Source organism: Octopus bimaculoides, chromosome 25 (assembly GCF_046866305.1).
Source record: "Octopus bimaculoides isolate indiv1 chromosome 25, ASM4686630v1, whole genome shotgun sequence".
Taxonomy (NCBI): domain Eukaryota; kingdom Metazoa; phylum Mollusca; class Cephalopoda; order Octopoda; family Octopodidae; genus Octopus; species Octopus bimaculoides.
Window position 1 is genome coordinate 25,992,778 of NC_142952.1, and position 21,064 is coordinate 26,013,841.

The 21,064-nt window shown below is 40.8% G+C and overlaps 1 protein-coding gene across 41 annotated transcripts in view; it reads right to left on the reverse strand.

Moving 5' to 3' along the window:
- Positions 1 to 21,064, reverse strand: part of LOC106871506 (uncharacterized) — a 213,019-nt gene that overhangs the window by 94,878 nt on the left and 97,077 nt on the right. For all 41 annotated transcript variants that reach the window (XM_089341788.1, XM_089341780.1, XM_089341762.1 and 38 more), the window contains exons 3-6: positions 12,568 to 12,633; positions 8,567 to 8,703; positions 6,666 to 6,701; positions 716 to 805 (exon numbers count right to left, since the gene is read on the reverse strand). In XM_089341788.1, the coding sequence (XP_089197914.1) occupies positions 716 to 805; positions 6,666 to 6,701; positions 8,567 to 8,703; positions 12,568 to 12,633 (329 nt within the window). The remainder of the gene's footprint in view (positions 1 to 715; positions 806 to 6,665; positions 6,702 to 8,566; positions 8,704 to 12,567; positions 12,634 to 21,064) is intronic.

Sequence of the window (21,064 nt, forward strand, 5' to 3'; positions counted from 1 at the left end):
TTTCGTTGGAGAGAGGTTTCATTGTGATAGAGTGGTTAGTTTCGTTGGGTAATTAGAGCAGGGTGTATATTATACCAACCGAACCACTTGCTACCGTACAACTTTACAAAAAACTATACCTACCCAGGTAATAACCAGGAGCGACTTTGGATTTAATTATACTTTAGAGGTATTAAGCTCCTCTAACTGATACCTACACAATATATATATATATAAATGTGTGTATGCATACATTTATACATACATATACATATGTGTGTTACATATATATGTTACTTTATATATGTGATTTATATGTGTATATATATATACGCATATATATATATATATATATATATATATATATATATATATATATATACGCGTATATATATGTATGTATATTACGTATATGTAGGGAGAATTCACAAAAAAAACAACAGACGAAGACAGGTGGTGTAGAAAATAAACAGATGTATTAGAATAATGCTCGGGAATTGAAAAAGTCTATAACGTTTCGAGCCTACGCTCTTCCACAGAAAGGAACATAGAATGAAACATGGAGAGAAAAAATTATATATATTACGTATAGGTATGTATATATGTATGTGTGCGTTTGTGTGTGTATTTATATATACTATTATGTGTGTGTACATATATTCGCCGTATTAGGTAAACAGTTTCTTTCTTCAATAATGATATTATTAAAATACAGAAATCTTCATTGATTACTTGCCTCTTTTACTTGAATTGTGTATGAAGTATTAGTGAAAAGTGGTGGATATTCGTTTCGTTCAGTCACGGGGAATGTTATTATTTTTTCTCCCTGTGAAATACAAATGAACACCTTGTAGTTCAATGACAATTATTATACAAAAGAATGCAAACCAGATTTGTTATCCATTCAACCTTACTGCAGCTACGAAACCAAATAGTCACACAAGTGAGCGCGCACGCACACACACACATACACACATACACACATACACACACATATATATACATATGCAAACACAAACAAACACACACGCACGCACACACAGACTTACATATATAGATATATATGTGTGTATGTATATACGCTTGTGTGTGTATATATATACATATATTCAGATATCTATATCTTTATATATATATATATATTATATATTATATACATGCATATATATACGATATATATATATATATATATATATATATATATATATATATATATATATATTATATATACATGCATATATATACATACACATATATACATGTACACATGTACATATCTACATATATATGTATGTATATGGATACGCATATATATATATGTATATATACACACAGAGACACACACACATATATATATATATTTATATAGATAGATATATATATATAAGTATATATATATATATATATATATATATATATATATATATATATATATATATATATATATATATATATATATATATATAAAAGTATATATATATATATATATATATATATATATATATATATATACATATATATATATATATATATATATATATATATATATATATATATAAGTATATATATATATATATATATATATATATATATATATATATATATATATATATATATATATATATATATACAGGGGTCGGAAAAATAATGGAAAAACTTTTATGTTCTTGGATTTATTATTAGTGTTGCTTGATGTGTTTTGCCAAAATTGCTGTTCCTTTTCAGATATCACCAGAAAAAGGTAATTAAGATTCATTAAGATGACAGATCTATCGAACTTTCAAAGAGATCAAATTGTTGGTGCTCGTATGGCAGGCGCTAGCGTAACGAAAACAGCCGAAATGTTTGGTATGTCATGAAGTACTGTCTCGAAAGTAGTGACAGCCTTTGAGAAAGAGGGAAAAACCACCTCGTCGAAACAAAACTCAGGAAGAAAACTAAAACTTTGAGATAGAAACCGTCAAATTCATACGCGAATTGTTAGAAAGGGTCACAAAAGTACAGCTCCTAAAATTACTGCAGAGCTTAATGACCACCTCGAGAACCCAGTTTCTGCAAAAATTGTTCGTCGGGAGCTGCACAAAGACGGATTTCACGGGAGGGTTCCAATCAGAAAACCACTACTTTCAAAAACAAACGTTGCAAAGCGTTTGGAGTGGAGTAAAAACCTACAGAATTGGTCTCTAGAGCAGTGGAAGAATGTTATTTTCTCGGACGAGTCTTCCTTCACCTTATTTCTTACCAGCGGCCGAGTATACGTGTGGAGACAGCCAAAAGAAGCATTTGACCTAGACTGCCTTCTTCCAACTGTTAAACATGGAAGAGGATCTGTGATGATCTGGGCTGTTATATCTTGGAAATCCGCCTGCCCAATGGTTTCCCTTCATGGCAGAATTAATAGTCAAAACTATTTAAGTATTTTATCTGATGAAATTAATCCTATGGTTGCGGAACTGTTTCCGGGGAAGAAATGCAATCTTTTAGTATGATAATGCACCAATTCATACAGCAAAAGTTGTTACTGAATGGCACGAGGAATATTCTAGTGAAGTTGAATATCTTATCTGGCCACCACATTCCCCAGATCTCGATGTTATTGAACATTTATGATGCATTTTAGAAGAAACAAGTAAGGAGTCGATATCCTCCACCATAATCACTCCAAGAACTAGAGACTGTTTTAGCTGAAGAATGGAGAAAAAATTCTTTGAAAACAATTCAAACTTTGTACGAGTCCATACCTCGTGGAATTCAAGGTTTAATTGCTGCCAAAGGCGGTCCTACCCCGTATTAAAATAAATTTGTTTGAAATTTTAAGGTGTTTCCATTATTTTGTCCAACCCCTATATATATATATATATATATATGGGAGAATGCACGAAAACAAACAACAACAGACGAGGACAGGTGGTGTAAACAACAAAAGGATGTATTAGTTTGACGTTCGGGAATACAGAAAGTCTTTAACGTTTCGAACTACACTCTTCAACAGAAAGAATACGGAGAAAACAAGGAGAAAAACACGGAGAAAAAAAATTGAATGGTGTTTGGTCAACGATCTATCATGGCTTCTGTCAAAGCTTCTGCGGACAGGAAGTTCAGAAAGTTCACGCAGGAGAGCTAAGAAAAAGGGGAGATAACAAAAAGGGAAGAAAGAACGGTGACCGAAGAACGAGGAGCTGTGTGTGTGTGTGTGTGTGTGTGTGTGAGAGAGAGAGAGAGAGAGAGAGAGAGAGAATTCTGGTGATCTTGACGTATGCATGTGTGAAAAAAGGGGGAGGGAAGAAAGGAGTTGGTCAGTTGTAGTGTGTGCGTGGTGTGATGTGAGGGTGTTGGGAGGTGGGGAAGGTATGGGTGGAGTGTGGGTTAGGCTGAGGGTGGGGGTAGAGGTATGGGGTATGTGGTTAGGGGGTGGGTGTAAGGAATTGGATTGGGTGGAGTGGGATGGAGTGGAGTGGGAAGGTAGAGTAGGAGTGTGTTGGGGCGGGGTGGGATGGGATGAGCTTATGAGGGAGGGTTGACGATGAAGGGGAGGGGGAAGGTGGATATAAGAGAGGGGGAAGGTGGGTATGGGAGGAGGGAGAAAGAGAGGAATAGAGTAAGAGGGAGAGAAAGAGAGTAAGAGAGAAGAGAGTGAGAGAGAAAGAAAGAGAGAAGAGAGTGAGAGAGAGAGAGAGAGTAAGAGAGAAGAGAATGAGAGAGAGTAAGAGAGTAAGAGAGAGGAGAGAATAAGTAGGAGTGAAGAGAAGTAGGAGTGAAGAGAAGTAGGAGTGAAGAGAAGTAGGAGTGAAGAGAAGTAGGAGTGAAGAGAAGTAGGAGTGAAGAGAAGTGAAGAGACGTACAGAGAAGTAGGAGTCGGAGCAGGAGGGGAGAGGTGGGTGGGAGGAGAGGGGAGATGGGTGGTAGGAGGGAGGGGGAGAGACAGGGCAGGGGAGTTGAGCCCATGTGGCGCAAAGGAGCGAAGAGAGAAGATTAATCTCTGTTCACGGCGCAAACAGGAGTCTGGATGGCCCCTGTGCATGGACAATCCAAACACGGACAGGTGTTGCTGCAAGGAGTGACCGGCAGAACGGAAATGGCGTGACACCGGGGTGTCGTTGCAAACATCGATGTCTCGGAGGTGTTCCGCGAATCGGTCGGCCAGGCGGCGCCCCGTTTGTCCGATGTACAGAGAATGGCAGAGAGAGCAGGCGATGCAATAGATGATGTTGGTAGAAGTGCAGGTGAAGGAGTCGGTGATGCGATAGGGTCGGTGATGGGTGCTGGTAAGGAGGGTGGTGTTGGAGAGGTAAGGGCAAGTGCGGCAGCGTGGGCGGGAGCAAGGGAACGAGCCAGGTTGGGAGGTTGGGTTGGAGAAGAAGCTGTGGACCAAGAGGTCTCGTAGGTTATGGGCTCGTTTGAAGGAGGGGAGGGGTCGATTAGGGAAGATGTGGGAGGTGGAGGGGTTGGACTGGAGGCGCCGGAAAGCTCAGAGAATGGTGCGTTGGAGGGGTAGGGTGCTGGGATGGTAGGTGAGGGGAAAACGGAGGCGAGAAACGGCAGGGCGGGTTCAATGGGAGAGAGTAGATGCACGGTCCACGGAACGTGCTCTGGGAAGGGCGGTGTGGATGGTGGTGGGTGGATATCCACGCAGGCTAAAGTGGCGAGCCATGCGTTGAGACTAAGTCTCAAAGTCATGGCTGTCACTACGGAGTTTGCGTAGACGGAGGAATTGGGAGTAGGGGATGGAAAGTTTGGTGTGTTTAAACAAACGAAAATAGACCATGCATTCAAGAGAGTTATATGTATAGAACAAAACAATTGGATTCATTTGAAATGTCCAACGGCTGAAGATTAGCATCACGCTTGAGACTCGGAGTATCAAGGAGTTTGAATGAAAGTGTTTTGATCTATACATTTACATATAATATATAATGTATATTTATATCTATCTATATATATATGTGTGTGTGTATGTATGTATGTATGTATGTATGTATGTATGTAGAAATATATATATATATATATATATATATATATATATATATATATATATATATATATATATATATATATATATGCATACATATATATATATATATATATATATATATATATATATATATATATATATATATATATATATATATATATGTATATATATATATATATATATGTATATATATATATATATATATATATATATATATATATATATATATATATATATATATATAGAGAGAGAGAGAGAGAGAGAGAGAGAGAGAGAGAGAGAGAGAGAGAGAGAGAGAGAGAGAGAAACAGCTAAGCACAATATAAAATTTTAAAGGCTAATGTAACGAAATGCTAATGTGTATACTGAAAATTAATGTAAGCAGTTAGTTGTTTATATTAATTTCACTAAATCGGCCATAAATTCATATGGTGAATATATACACTGAGAGAGGGTTTAGCTGGACTATCGGAGCAATACGGGTCTAGAGTTAACATACAAAACTAGTCCAGTGGTTTTCCACTCTTGCTCATGGGACAGTTATTTCCCCTGTAGGTAGATAGATAGATAGATAGATAGATAGATAGATAGATAGATAGATAGATAGATAGACATACATACAGACATACATCCATACATATATATACATATATATACATATATACATATATGTATATCTATATATGTATATATACGCGTATATATATGTATACATACATACATACATACCCTTTCCCGAGCGTCTAGTAACACAATCTGTATCACGTCCTCAATTGGAATTACCAGCAGGACAATGATCCGAAAGATACCATCAAGGTAGTGAAGAAATGGTTCAAGGACAATGATGTCAACGTCCTAGAATGGTTATGTCAAAGTCCTGACCTGAATATGATCGAGAACTTGTGGTGAGACTTGAAGACCAGACCGATCGCTAGAAAACTGACCAAAATGACTAGGTTCATCACAAAAATAAAACAATCACAAATATTAACAAGGCTATGAATAATTTTGAAGACGACTGTATATATATATATATATATATATATATATATATATATATATATATATCCTATCGTGATCTACACTATAATTCATTGCATTGGTAGAAATAGCGTCCCTATTATTAAGATGAGAGGGGTTTGCATATTTAGGGAGAAGTAATTCGGACGTATGATTATAAGACCTTGTCCACAACAGCTGTACAGGATGGTATTCATTCTGACGCCGAAGCAATCCGCACTAGGATAATCGACAGTTCGAATGTTGACACTAGAATCAACAGCCCCAGATCGGGTGTCTTTTGTTGAACTGCTAAGTTACAGGGCCCTATGCAAACCACCACCGCTTAACAAGCGTTTGGCTGTACAAACAAACATGAAAACATACATACATATACACTTAGTTTCAGTCTGTTATCTTCACTCGCAAGACATTGGTCGGTCCGGGGCTAGAGTAAAAGATACTCGCCCAAAGTGCTACGCAGTGGGATTGAACTCGAAACGAGGAAGTTGCAAAGCGAGCTTCTTGACCACACAACCATTCTTGCACATATATTTTTATTTATTATGGTAAGATTTGACTTCAAGGCAGTTAATTATAAATCTAAACATCAAGATAAATAAAATCAATAACCAGAACTGCTTGATGTATCGCCTATTTCCACCGCCACTTTAATACAAAAAAGATTACGACAATATTTTTAAATAATACTTACGTTACATATTAAAACAACCTTGATCATTGTGCGTTTCTGATAAAGAAAAGAAAAGAGTATTATTTTCCCCTTAAGGGGCACGAACACGAAATTAATGGTTTGAAATTATTTCGCTAAATATAGTAAAACATTTTTGAATATTACTAAGAGGCTCGTTCTGCATGAAAACTATACTATTATGTACGGACTAAAAGATGATTAGCAAAAACTATTTCGTTTTTTTAATTATTATTTTTTTATCTGGCTTGCAAGATTCTTTATGGAACTGAACCTGTGCGTGTGTTAATAACGTTGGCATAATGACTCTCCCGAGACACAATAAAAGCTATTTAATTATTTGAAATTATGTTTGTAGCTAGCGGCGACCCTTGAAAAATCTACGTTCGATACACGTTCAATTCTATTCTTAATTACGTGTCTAAAGGAAATAATCTAACAAAGTACATGCTCCACTTTATCTTGCGATAATGCTGGTAGTTCTTCGTATCCAAAGACCATGAGAGAAAAAAAGACTGCCTACATGTGGAGTTGAAGCTGTGAATGCCAGTACCGTCTAGTAACTGTCGTTTTCGTCTCTTCTCCGTCAGTGCAGTGCTTTTCTTCCTAGAAGCGCAGGTTTGGGCAAGATTTGTTTGAAAAGGACTCAGCAATTGTTCTATGCTTGTAAGTCTTTGCTCTCCACGTGACTGCTGTTCAGCCAATGATATAAGTGGTATTAGTGATGTCGCAGGCATTGTTATCAGAACGCAAAAGATGGAATGACTAACGAAGGCACCATACCGGAAGCAGCTTACACGTCCCACTAATAGTCCCATCAATTCACTGCCTTGTAAAAGCATTTTTTTTTTATCGTTCTCGAAAAGATGAATTGATCTCGGTGAGATTTGAAATCAGAGCGCACACAGCCGGAATAAATACCAGGAAGCATTCCATACGACGTTCAAATGGCTCTACTGATTCGTCGCCTCGAACTCATCACTGCAGATCAGTGAAACACTTGTCAAGGATATAGTGCTCCAGCGGATTGATAAGAAATATTAATGCCTTTGCCAGAAAAGGTAGGTAATTCCCTACAACTTACACAATCAAATCACCATCATTACCACCATATACTTTTTTCTCGACTCCACAGAATGGCGGGAGAAGAGGGTAGGTGATCCCCTGACGAGAGTCCTGGTCTGCGTGAAGACCAAGGACCTGGTGGTGTTAAACCTCACAATGGAATCATTCTGCCGCTGAACAAATTTGTAACTTGCCGTATCTTTCATGACACTTATTAACCATTTGCCTGTCCAAAGCATTTTCATTAGTTTGTTCTAAATATCCATGCTTATTTTCAGATGTATGGTTAGCACTTTTTGCTTACGCTCTGGGTAATGATGTGGAAGGATTCCGACCACCCCTCAAGTGACTAAAGTGACTCATGGTAATAAATTAAAGAACTGTGAGCGATTGGAGTTCGGTGTTGGTAAGCAGTTCACTCTGAGGCTTTGATACAGAGCGGTGAGTTCTCATATAATAGTAATAGTAGTGCATCGTGTATATACTTTCTTCCTCCTGCTTCGTTATATTATATATCCAATACAAGGATATAACAAATACTATAAGACTTTTCATTATATAACGCTTCCTTTCGTAAGGCCCATGTTACTCGGATAGTTGAAAAATATTGGGAACGTGTCTCATACATGATATATGGACGCCAAGGAAATATGGCTTGTATATCACAGGCGATACACAAGACAAGCAAATGGTTCAAAGGTACGATAACTACCCCAGAGAGAGTTAACTACACCACAGAAAGCTATAAATATCTACAGTTAACAAAACTCAGTTCATTGTTTTTCAATTTGGCAAAATAAGAAACTTGTATAAAGAATTTTAGAAAAGGGGGATTTTACCATCTCTTCCACGTCGATTACTTTTGCAGTCTTTAGATAAAAATAACCAAAAGTGTTATTTTGAAGGGTTATGTAACCAAAGGGAGTAGAGTTTGAGAAACTCCAGTTGTCGGTAGTCAAATTGGCAACAACTGTATCTGTAAACAAAAAATTAACAATACATTATGCATATTTTTTGTGTCTATTACAAAAGCACTTACATACTCACTCACTTACACACTCACTTACACTCACTCACTTACACACACACACACACACACACACACACACACACACACACACACACACACACACACACACACACACACATAATGGATGTGAGACGCATTTGATGACATATTTGGCTATTTAATAAAAAAAAAACTGAAGTAAGAAAATGATATTTGAATGATAATTTGTGCATATGTTCTCCGTGAGATCTCGGATAAGATAATTCTATGAATCCGCTTTCGGTCTCGGTGATTGCTTCAATGGAAGAGCTGATTCGTTGACATGTCTGCATTACATGGTCTTCATTCATTTAAGAAATCACCAGGACTACAGCGGCCTTCATAGGAGATATGGTATTGTGAAGGTGTTGCTGAATTTCCCTTTCAAGAACTCTCCAAATACAAAGGTTCATGGAATATAAATCTGGCCAATTTGGAGGCCACAACTTTGGAGGTCACGTGATCATAAAGATTGTCTGACACCCGTTCTTGGGTTACATAAGCTTTGTGAGATGTTGAATCTTGGTGAAACATGTATGGCCTTCAAATTTGCACGTTAACAATTCAGGGCTCTGCAGAAAGACCTTAGGTGGCATGCCATGACGTTCGTCACATACTTCTCCTAAAACCATCGCAGTTGCTAGAAACCTAGTATGCATTACACCAAAAAGATCTACACCTAACCACCTGTCATTTTGCCTGATAGTCTTTTGGTCTCGGTTGAAGTTTTGCTCACCAGACACGGGCCACAGCATATTATGTTTGTAAGTGGATTATCGCCTTTTTAAATACCCGCTTGACAGGGATCAAAAGGTTTTATTGAGTATTTGCAGGCATGAATTGGCCTGTCTTCAATATATACGTCTGGCATCGAATGCGCTTGTGAACACAATTCTGCAAGTCTACTCCGACACCTGAAGTTCTATGGCGATGGTGCGATGGATCTCTTTCATTTTCCAGGATCATCGTCCGTGTTTTGAATTTTGGAGTTGAAACGTGGTGTCTTTATAATGTATGGAATATGTAGAACCTCTCCTTCTCTCTCCCTCTCACACTCATACACTCACGCACACACACACTCTCTTTCTTTCTCCCCCCCTCTCTCTCTCTCTCTCTCCCTCTCTCTCTCTCTCTCTCTCTCTCTCTCTCTCTCTCTCCATTGTACAGTTGATACATCCCCGCCAGTGGTTTCCAGTTCCCGCCGAAACGTGTGTACCTAAGATCCTGCAACATTTATAAAGTCAATAATTTCTTAAACGCTGTTCTGCACATCTGGCAACAATGATTGCGTCATTTCAGTTCTATATATATAGTATATATACACACACACATTGTTGTTGGCACTCCGTCGCTTACGACGTCGAGGGTTCCAGTCGATCCAATCAACGGAACAGCCTGCTCGTGAAATTAACGTGCAAGTGACTGAGCACTCCACAGACACGTGTACCCTTAACGTAGTTCTCGGGGATATTCAGCGTGACACAGTGTGACAAGGCTGACCCTTTGAATTACAGGCACAACAGAAACAGGAAGTAAGAGTGAGAGAAAGTTGTGGTGGAAGAGTACAGCAGGGTTCGCCACCATCCCCTGCCGGAGCCTCGTGGAGCATTAGGTGTTTTCGCTAAATAAACACTCACAACGCCCGGTCTAGGAATCGAAACCGCGATCCTATGACCGCGAGTCCGTTGCCCTAACCACTGGGCCATTGCGCCTCCACGACACACACACATACACACGGAGAAAGAGAAAGAAACAAACAGATACATACACGCGCACACGAACGCACACACACACACACACACACACACATAAAGAGACAGACAGGCAGGCAGACAGACAGACAGACAGACAGACTGACAGACAGACAGACAGATAGATAGATACATAGATAGGTAGGTAGTTAGATTGGTAGATAGATAGATAGATAGATAGATAGATAGATAGATAGATAGATAGATAGATAGATAGATAGATAGATAGATAGATAGCAAGAAACGAAGAAGATACGAAAAGTAAAACTTTCGGCGTAGTCAGGTTCAGACTAGATCGCTAGTGAGAAACTTACCGATGATGGATAGGAAGATATAGTTTATACTTTACAGTAATATCTGACATAGGTGAATATTAGAAGTTGATCTGCACATTTTCCCCACATATATGTAAACGTAATTTAAACACATAAGAGGTATCCATCATAGGATTCTCTCACGCTAGAAAGAACAGCTATGGACTAAATTTTTACACGCTAGGCCACTGGTGGTAGAAATTTCTAATATTTCTATTACCCTTCGATATTATTAATTATATAGGCGCAGGAGTGGCTGTGTGGTAAGTAGTTTGCTTACCAACCACATGGTTCCGGGTTCATTCCCACTGCGTATCACCATGGCCAAGTGTCTTCTACTATAGCTTCGGGCCGACCAAAGCCTTGTGAGTGGATTTGGTAGACGGAAACTGAAAGAAGCCCGTCGTATATATGTGTATATATATGTGTGTGTGTGTGTGTGTGTGTGTGTGCGTGTGTGTGTGTGTGTGTGTATTTGTGTGTCTGTGTTTGTCCCCCCAACATCGCTTGAAAACCGATGCTGGTGTGTTTACGTCCCCGTAACTTATCGGTTCGGCAAAAGAGACCGATAGAATAAGTACTAGGCTTCCAAAGAATAAGTCCTGGGGTCGATTTGCTCGACTAAAGTCGGTGCTCCAGCATAGCTGCAGTCAAATGACTGAAACAAGTAAAAGAGTAAAAAAGAGAGTATATGTAAATGTAAGTTAGATTGGTACAAGTCCCGAAACAACACAGTATGCAGTATGCGATCTATCTGATCATTTTCTCGTTTTATCACCACTTGCCTCCTGATCAATGATGTTCGGATGTGGCAAGGGTAGACTTCAAGCGCTATCACAAGGTTATAAATGACAATATCCAAGACATCATCATGATTCCAATCTGACCTTTGATATGATAGCGCCAAGCGCATCTCGTGTCAGATCTATGAAGAGGATCGTGGTGTGATCAAGAGGTTTCTCGAAAGTGTGGGCGTAATCAGACCCCGTTTACCTCATATTGGTTAATTCATATTAGCTGTACAGCCTTAAGGTTGGCGTTGTTAAAGGCATCTACTGCTAATTTATTGGTATTCTTCTTCATTGTCTAGGATTTCCCGTCGGTATTTTTATATGATTTATTTTATATTGATGTATACCACTGAAGGACGGTGAGTTAACAGAATAGTTAGCACGCCAGGTAAAATACTTAGCGGTGTTTCGTTCGTTTTTACGTTAGGAGTTCAAAACTCGCCGAGGTCGACTTTACCTTTCATCTTTTCGGGATCGATGAAGTAAGTGCCAGTTACGCACTGGGGTCGATGTAATCGACTTAATACCTTCCTCCTAATTTCAGGCCTTGTGTCTGTAGTAGAAAGTATTATTATATACCACTGAACCAAGGATAAACAGACACACGCGCATGCAGAAACATATACGCACACATACACACACCACACAACACACATACACACAGAAAAAGAAGCCATGTGCTAACCATGGCTCCCTTCTGAAACCACTCAGTCTCTCGAATTTCCCTCTCAAGCAAACCTATGTTTGTGAGGGGAGGGAGGTGAGGTTTATTTCTTTTTCCAACAACCGTTGACTTTTTAAACTCTTCCAGAGATAAATTAGCCACGTCAACGTCATCGGACTCAGAGAAATGGCAGAAACGAAGAGCATAACTCTTCCTTCAGGCTATGAAAAACAAAATGAAACAAAAGAAAAGTAAAATGAAAATGTTGTTACCTTTAGGGACATTCTCAGTAAGCAGAATCGTCGATGATGGTATGTCGCATACACCGCTTACAAAACCTATACAAATAAGAAAAAGGTAAAACAGATCAAACGGTGGATAATGATTAAACGTTAAGTTATATCTATTTATTACATGACATTGTGTAATAACATCTGTCTTTGGTCAGTAAGTCTTATTTCATAAGTACCAGTTGAACACCGGGGTTGATGTAATCGACTTAGCCACTTTCTCGAAATTGGTAGCCTTGTGCCAAAATTTGGAATCATTATTCTCAGGTGTACTCTGATGCGGAGTAGTAACACCTGTAAAATTCCCAGATGTAGGTTAATTGGCATGTCATCCAGTGGAATAGAAGGACTTCTAATTCTCGGTTAGAACTTCTTTCTACAAGAAAAGAACTATGTATATTAAAAATAAAAACTTAGAAGCGCAGTTTGTTTCTGGTTGTCTCAGCTTGTTGTGCTACTGGCACATACCAGACTGAAAGGTTAGTTCAGTGGCTGTGCAACACTACATTCGCACAAAACAAGTTAACTCTCAAGAACTTCTTGCACACTCTGATCGTTTGCACGGACATATTAAGTTTTAGAAGTGGTCTTACTCGGTCAGAAATTAACTTTTATCATAGATAGATAGATAGATAGATAGATAGATAGATAGATAGATAGATAGATAGATAGATGGATGGATGGATAGATAGATAGATAGATAGATAGATAGATAGATAGATAGATAGATTTATTAGCCACGCAGGGCCGAACACAGGGGGGACAAAACAATACAGAATTTTTCTTTTTCGAAATCGATCAAAAGGGAAAGAAAACTTTTTTTTTTTTTTTTTTTGGCGTGTAAACAGAGAAATAACACAAAAGTCATTGTTAACAATAAGAGTTCCAAATAGTGGGAGGAAATGTAACATTAACTAGGTTTTTCCTTGGAAAGAAAAACCTACGAAAAAGAACCACGGTAACCTCAGAAACGAAAAAGAAAAACATTAACATGAGAGCAAGGCGCTCTTTTCTCTCTTTGTGTTATAGGTTCATACTCAAGGTGGTTCCGTCATTTATTCGTACTATCCTTGCCACATTCACCCATCTTTTGTTGAACCGTTCATTAGATAAAACTTCCTTCTATATTCTCACCTTCCTCTTCAAGTGATACTTGTAGAAGTTGGTGAGAAGTTGGCCTGAGAGGAAATAGTTTGTATCTAAACCTTTCGCAAGAGTCCACCACACTCATTCTTTCACCATAGCCACGAATAAAATGAAAACTGCCTTGCCTTCCTGATTACAGGAAGGTGGCGGGGCAATATTTACGAAAGACTCGGCCGACAATTGAATTCGTCCCACACGTGACAGCAGCCGTTCGATATAAGCCCACAGGTCTGAAATGTTTGGACACTGCACGAGTGCATGCAGAATGGTTTCGTCGCTCAGACCGCACCTCGGCAAGTCGGTCCGGTGTTTCTTGAACCGTGTCTGTAGAGCTTATCCCGAACGGACAATGCTTCCCTATAGCACTGCCAGGCCAGGGATCTCTGGAAGTTGTTCATGGGTCGCGACCCCAAAGTGGTCCTGAAGAGGCAGGCCATATATTCCTCGTCGACGCCCAGATTTTCCCCAAGAACGTCGTCACACCTCCTCTACACTAATCCTCTATAGAGCGCCTTCGTTGAATTGCAGTCGCACAAATTTGAGTTGCTCGAGTGCATGGCGACACTCACGATGCCATTCGCCTAGCCTTGGTCTCTGTTTGATCTACGATTGCAGTTTGGTCAAAGATACGAGCTGTGGAAAAGCGTGCCTCACAAACAGCGACCGCACCTGTTCACCGTCGTCTATCAAACGCTAGAGATGTCGCAGTCTCAGCGCATGTCTACGCATCATTAACCACGGCATGCCCAGCTCTCCATTTAGCGGATGTTGACAGCAAATAGATCGCTTGACCATCGGAACGCTTCCCTTCCAAAAAACGCAGGAGTGTATGCGTTCCAGTTGTGTGATGGTAGGGTCGGGACAAGGCATGACGGCCAGACGGTAGTAGATAATGGATGCGATGTACGCATTCGCCACCTCAGATCGACCTTTTAGAGATAGGTTCCTCTCGGCCCATTGCTGGGTGAGGTGGCTACCCTACTCGTTATTTCGTCCCAGTTCTTCTCCATTTGGCGGTCCGGATCGAACTAGACACCGAGCAATTTAACTGGTCCGTCGGTTCAGTGTCCCACGATGGAGATGCTGTTGGACGGCATGGGCTTGCTTCTGCAGTGCCGAGCCGCAAGCCTACAGGCGTTACCGGGTTAATTTTCGCTCCCGTTACCACTTCGCATTTTGTTAGGGTCTCGCCGTCCAGGTCGATATGCCTGTGGCTCGACACTATTATGGTGGCATCGTCCGCGTATGCAGACACGCTCCTCCCAGTTCTCGCGGGATGCCTTTCAGTAGTGACTCTAGAGTCAGTACATACAGAAGTGACGAGAGAGGGCATCCGTGGTGGACCGAATGCGTGCGTGATGTTAAATGGTCTCTAGATAGATGATCATTTACGCGAACTACCGAGCGGATACCGCTGTACAAATCAGCGATACAACCACGAAAGATGTGACCGAAATCAACCGCCCTGAGGTCAACCTCCAAATATCGATGGTTGACCCTATCGAAAGCTTTCGATTGATCCAAATTGATCAGCGCCTCACCCATGCCTGGTTCCTTAACTACCCTGTCTATGATGTAGCGCATCAGATGAAGGTTGTCAGGAATACTTCTGCCCGGCACGGCACGTGATTGCGCCTTTTCGACCAGTTTCTCAATGACAAGCACCAAACTCTCGCTAGCACCTTGGCCAAAATTTTCAAATCTGCGTTGAGTAGAGTGACGGGCCTGAAATTATCTATAACGTTCCCCTTGTTTCGGTCTTTCTTTAGCAGTGTCACCGCTCCTCGGCTCACAAAACTGGGGATACACCCGTTTTGTTGCCAGTTACAGTAGACTGTTGCCAAGACTACTCCAAACAAGTCTGGCATATGACAGTAAATTTCGTAGGGCAGACTATCTCGCACAGCCTGCCATTGCATTCTGTATATTCGCGACTGTGTATTCGCGACTGTTTCTCTCTCTCTTTCTCCTTCTCTCTCTCTTTCTCTTTCTCTTTCTCTTTCTCTCAGTCCTCTCCCCACTTACTTAACCTTTCTTCTCCAATGATATATTTTCTGCACAATTGAACACCGAACACATTGTTATTTCTCCCTTTAGCAACTAAAAGAAATACAGGATATTCGCAGTTGTAATGCTTGCAGGATCCGGGTTGGGCTTGGGCTTGGGCTAAACAACTACTCCTACTCCTACTCCTACAACTACTACTCTCACTGCTGCTGCTGCCACTGTCACAACTACTACTACAACTACTACTACTAACACTTCCAGTCCTGCTGCTGTTGTTACACAACGAAGAATCAACGAAGGAAGGGCGACTTTTTATAGTAGCGTGACCTCCTGGATATAGTAGCAAATTCTCCCTCAAACCAAACGCGATCGTCTGTAATGCAAAAAGGCTTTCTATTTTGTAAGCTGGAGTACACACCATTCCTCAGAAATAGTGCGATGGTCATGGCTTGAATGATTTTGATCGCAGGTCCGTTCATTCAGGACTAACCACCGGCTTAAACATCATTATTGTGTAATTGAAGGAACTGCTAGAAATAGCAGCTTAATCTTCTCATTGATTGTGGACGCAGATCATGGCGTACTAAACACTTCCGGTTCGTCGCTGGAATGCCATTGCTCATAGATTTTTCGCGATTAGGATTGGCTTAAGGTGACCATGACCACAACAACAACAACAACAACAACAACAATAAAAGCAAAAACATAGCAGCAGCAACAACAACAAAGAAGCAACAACAGAATCAACTACAACAGCAGCAGCATTAACAACAGAGTAGCAGCAGCAGCCACAGATGCAACAGCAGCAGCAGTAAAAGCAAAGACGACGGCAACAACAACAACAGACATCTACAACAAGAGCAACAGTAGCAGCAATAGTCAACCTACATGCAATGGACGCCAGATGTAAGAAGTAAATATAGATCCAAATAAAAGAGATTAATTGACTTCAGCGACCTCAGATAAAAATTTTCACTATAGTAAGGGTAAATAAAGTAAATGTGACTAACAGAAATTTCCACACTAAAAATAAATCATTAATAATAATATTTATAATATTTGTAAAAAAAAGTAAACAAAATATATAATATATATTATTATATTTATCTATCTATCTATCTATCTATCTCCCTTATCTATCTATCTACCTATCTCTCTTATCTATCTATCTATCTATTTTTCTATCTGTTTATCTATCTTTCTGTATATCTATCTTTCTATCTATTTTTCTATTTATATATCTATCTATCTATTTATCTACCTATCTGCCTATTTATCTATCTATCTATTTTTCTATCTGTTTATCTTTCTGTCTATCTATCTATTTTTCTATCTATATATCCTATCTATCTGTCTGTCTATCTGCCAATCTATCTATCTATCTATCTATCTATCTCTTCTCACGGACGTGCTGTCACATCGGCTGCGAAGGTAAACGTTTATTTGACCTTTTACTGTCCACATTTTGTTGGAATTTTTAAATAATTTTGTTGCGAAGCACCTAGGCTTCATTTGTGTGTATTTTCAAGGGCAGGAATTGACCCCCAGGGGCAGTTTCGGCCCTAGCAAAATACAAAAATTTCCTTCTTGACATTTGAAAAATGTCGAGAAACATAATTTTGGAACGCTTGTCTTGTTCTTTTGACAAGCATTTCCCGAGGCTTCAGATGCCAGAAGAGAAAAAAGAACAGAATAGCGCGTGCTCATGCAGTGACAGGAACGCAGTTGCTATAAACGTCACAAAGACTGTGAGTACAGCTACTAACAGCCCTCTCACCACCACCACCACCACCACCACCACCAACACCAACAACAAAAACAAAACTGTAACCAAGGTTACAAAACCATGCGTGAAAACCGTCACAAATGTCTCTGACGTAAGCACCACTGCTGCTGACGCCATCATCACCACCACCAACGACAACAACAACAACAACAACAACAGCAACAACGACAACAACAACAACAGCAGCAACAACAAGGAAGTAAAGTTATCGGCCGTCAGCAATGACACCATCACCTGTTCAACAAACTCTGCTGCCACTACCACCACCTTTGAACCAGGCAGTACATACACCAACATAAACAAAAATATCCAGAAGAACATGTCCGCCAGCACAACAAAAACAAATTTCGCAAATGCTCTAAAGGAAAAAAGAACAACAGTGACATTCACACAAAAACAAATAAAAGACACAAAATCCCTTCTTACGAAAGAAGGAGATGATGTCAGAATAAACATCCCAAAAGATATTATAGAAATGAAAAACAAAAAGTGCATCATTTATAAACTGGTAAACACAAAAACCAGACGTGTAGAAAATGTTAGCACAGATAAAATTGAAGTTTGTCTTAGAAAAATTTGGCCTTATCAGAATCATGTCACCTGGGGAAGGAAATTTGGAACGGTGCAAGTAAGGTTTCTGGATGAAAATTTAGCTAAACAATTTTCGACACTCTCTCTCCGCACAGATGACTTGGTAATGATACCGAGTTATCTAGGACAGAGAGTGACCAAAGTTATGATAAAAAATGTGCCATCGGAGGTGGACACCCAATGGCTGATATCGGCCGTGTGCCTGGAAATGGAGGAGGCAAATATTTTGGAGATTACGGTCGGAGAGGAAAAGAACTGGGGAGGGAAAAATCTGGAAATCCTTCTCCACATCACGGAGGAGGCTTCACAGAAAATTCCTCCAAACATAAGATTGGCAGAGGACCACAAACTGTATGTGGTGGTAGAGGGCAGGCGACCTCGCTGTTACCTATGCAACAGCGAAGCACATCTGAAAAAGGACTGCCCTCTGGCCGCTAAACAAAAACAACAACAACAACAACAACAACAACAACAACAACAACAGAAGCAACTACCAAATACCCCCAACAGAAAAACCTTACTACCAACACCACCAGCAACGCAAAAAACAACAACAGAAATATCAGCAATAACCACAACAGAAAAGACAACAGAAACTGCAAAAACAGAAGAAAAAAAAGAAAATTCCAAGACTGCCTCTCCCTCCCCCATATCACATACACCACACATAAATAACAAGCAGCCAACATCAATAAAAACAGCAACACAAACATTCACAGAAACACACACAGACGCACAAAATTTGCCGTTACCTCTTTCTGACTCCTCAGATCTCCCATCATCCGATGAAGAGAGTGGGGAGGAGTGGAAAATAGCTACGAAAGGAAAGAGGAAGCGCAGTAAGAAGAAAACAAAACAAAATGCAAACACAAACAAAGCAGGGAGATTCACATCTCCCGAAAATACTACTAACACCAATAGTAATATAAAAAAAACAATGCTAACAGCAATAGACAGTACAAACACAGAGTTGATGAATTACATCAACTCTAAAACAAACATCACAAATAACGATATCAAAACCAACAACCACCCACGTACAACACCGCCAAAACACATTAAAATTATTCATGTAACACCAGCATTACACAACACAATAAAATCCCTCTACCCCAACTCGGTAGGGGGATTCCAGAAATATTTGTGCAAGAAATTGTACAATAGCCTCCTTGGTGAAAAATCCAAGGAGGAAACAAAACTTTCTAACGGCAAGTAACACTCTGTTCTTTTGTTTTGTGCTTTAAAGCACACGTATAAATAGAATCATGGTGAAGATTGGTTGTGTGAATGTGCGTGGCTTAGGGTCCCCTTGGAAACAAGGGTACCTCTTAAATGACATCAAGTCACACAATTTGGATATCATAGCCATTAGTGAGACCAGACTCCATGAACCGCGGGCCCTAAAGTCCATGTTTGGCGGACAGTTTAACATTTATTTTTCTCCCTGTCTGCCGAGGATGGGCGGTAGTGGCACGGCGGTTCTTTTTCGCAAGAGTCTGGATCTCCAAGTAAAGACGATATTTACGGACCCGGAGGGTAGACTGGTTGTCCTAGATGTGGACGGCAGCGATGGAGGCGCTTTTCGGTTGCTGGCAGTTTATGTGCCTCCTTTAACAGGTCGGTCAGACTTCTTTCGACGTCTAGAAGTATTCCTGGGAACGTCTCGTCCCTTACTTTTAGTGGGGGATTGGAATGCTACCTTGGACACGCATCTAGACTACGTGGGGAGTGACAAAAGTAGAAGGGGATGCAAAGGCCTCATAGACCTGCTCAGACGCTTCCAGTTGTCTGACAGGTACCGACTCGACCACCCAAATGTGCCAACGTGGACTTGGAGCAACCGCATTGGGTCGTCGAGATCGTATCTAGATAGGATAGTGTGTAGGACAAGAGATAGAGATAGTTTAGGATGTCCACAGTTCCACATAGTCAGCTACACGGATCACAAACTTGTGACGTGTACGCTAGACTTAGATAAGGCACATAGGCAGGGTCCCGGTTACTGGAAACTAAACGCGTCTTTCCCGTCGAGACAGGTTTTCAGAGACCGGATTAGCACGTTAGTAAAGAGGGCTTTGACGGGAGCCATCGTCAACAACAAATGGTGGTTTGCCCTCAAGAGAGCAGTGAGGGCGGAAGCAATAAGGTATAGCAGGGCACTAGCTGTAGAGAGGAACAGAGAAGAGGGGGAGCTAGTGATAAAGTTAGAAGAGGCATTGCGAAGTGGCATCGCATCCGACGTTTTAGCGGCGAGGTTGGCCCTCGACCAACACTTCAATGCTAAACACGAAGGGTGTGCTGTCAGGGCAAGGATGCGTGCTCTGAGGAATGAAGGTGTTGGAGCCGCACGAGAGGCCCGGGTGGCGGAGGCGCAGCGGGGTAACAGAGCCACCATCCGGTCTCTGGTAGACGAACAGGGGCGCGAATTGCTCGAGCCGAGCAAGATGTGCGAGGCGTTTCAGCGGCATTTTGCCCGACTGTTCGGGAGGAGTGGCGAGCGAGAAGGCAGGGTGGACTTTAGTGCCTACCTGCACAGCTTGCCACGACTCTCGGCAAGAGAGGCGGAGTGCTGCGAAGGGGTCATCACGGCGGAGGAGGTGAGGGACGCGATGGCGGGTTGCTCGACGGACAAATCTCCGGGTTTGGATGGTCTGCCCTACGAGCTTTACAACTGTATGCCAGACTTGTTTGGAGAAGTCTTGGCGGTCGTGTACTGCAACTGGCAGCAGAACGGGAGCATTCCCGGTTTTGTGAGCCGAGGAGCGGTAACGCTGCTGAAGAAAGATCCAAACAAGGGGGACGCCATAGATAACTTTAGGCCCATCACTCTGCTCAATGCAGACATGAAAATTTTGGCCAAGGTGTTAGCCAAGCGGTTGGCGCTTGTCATCGAGAAACTGGTCGGCACGGAGCAGACGTGCGCCGTGCCGGGCCGGAGCATCCATGACA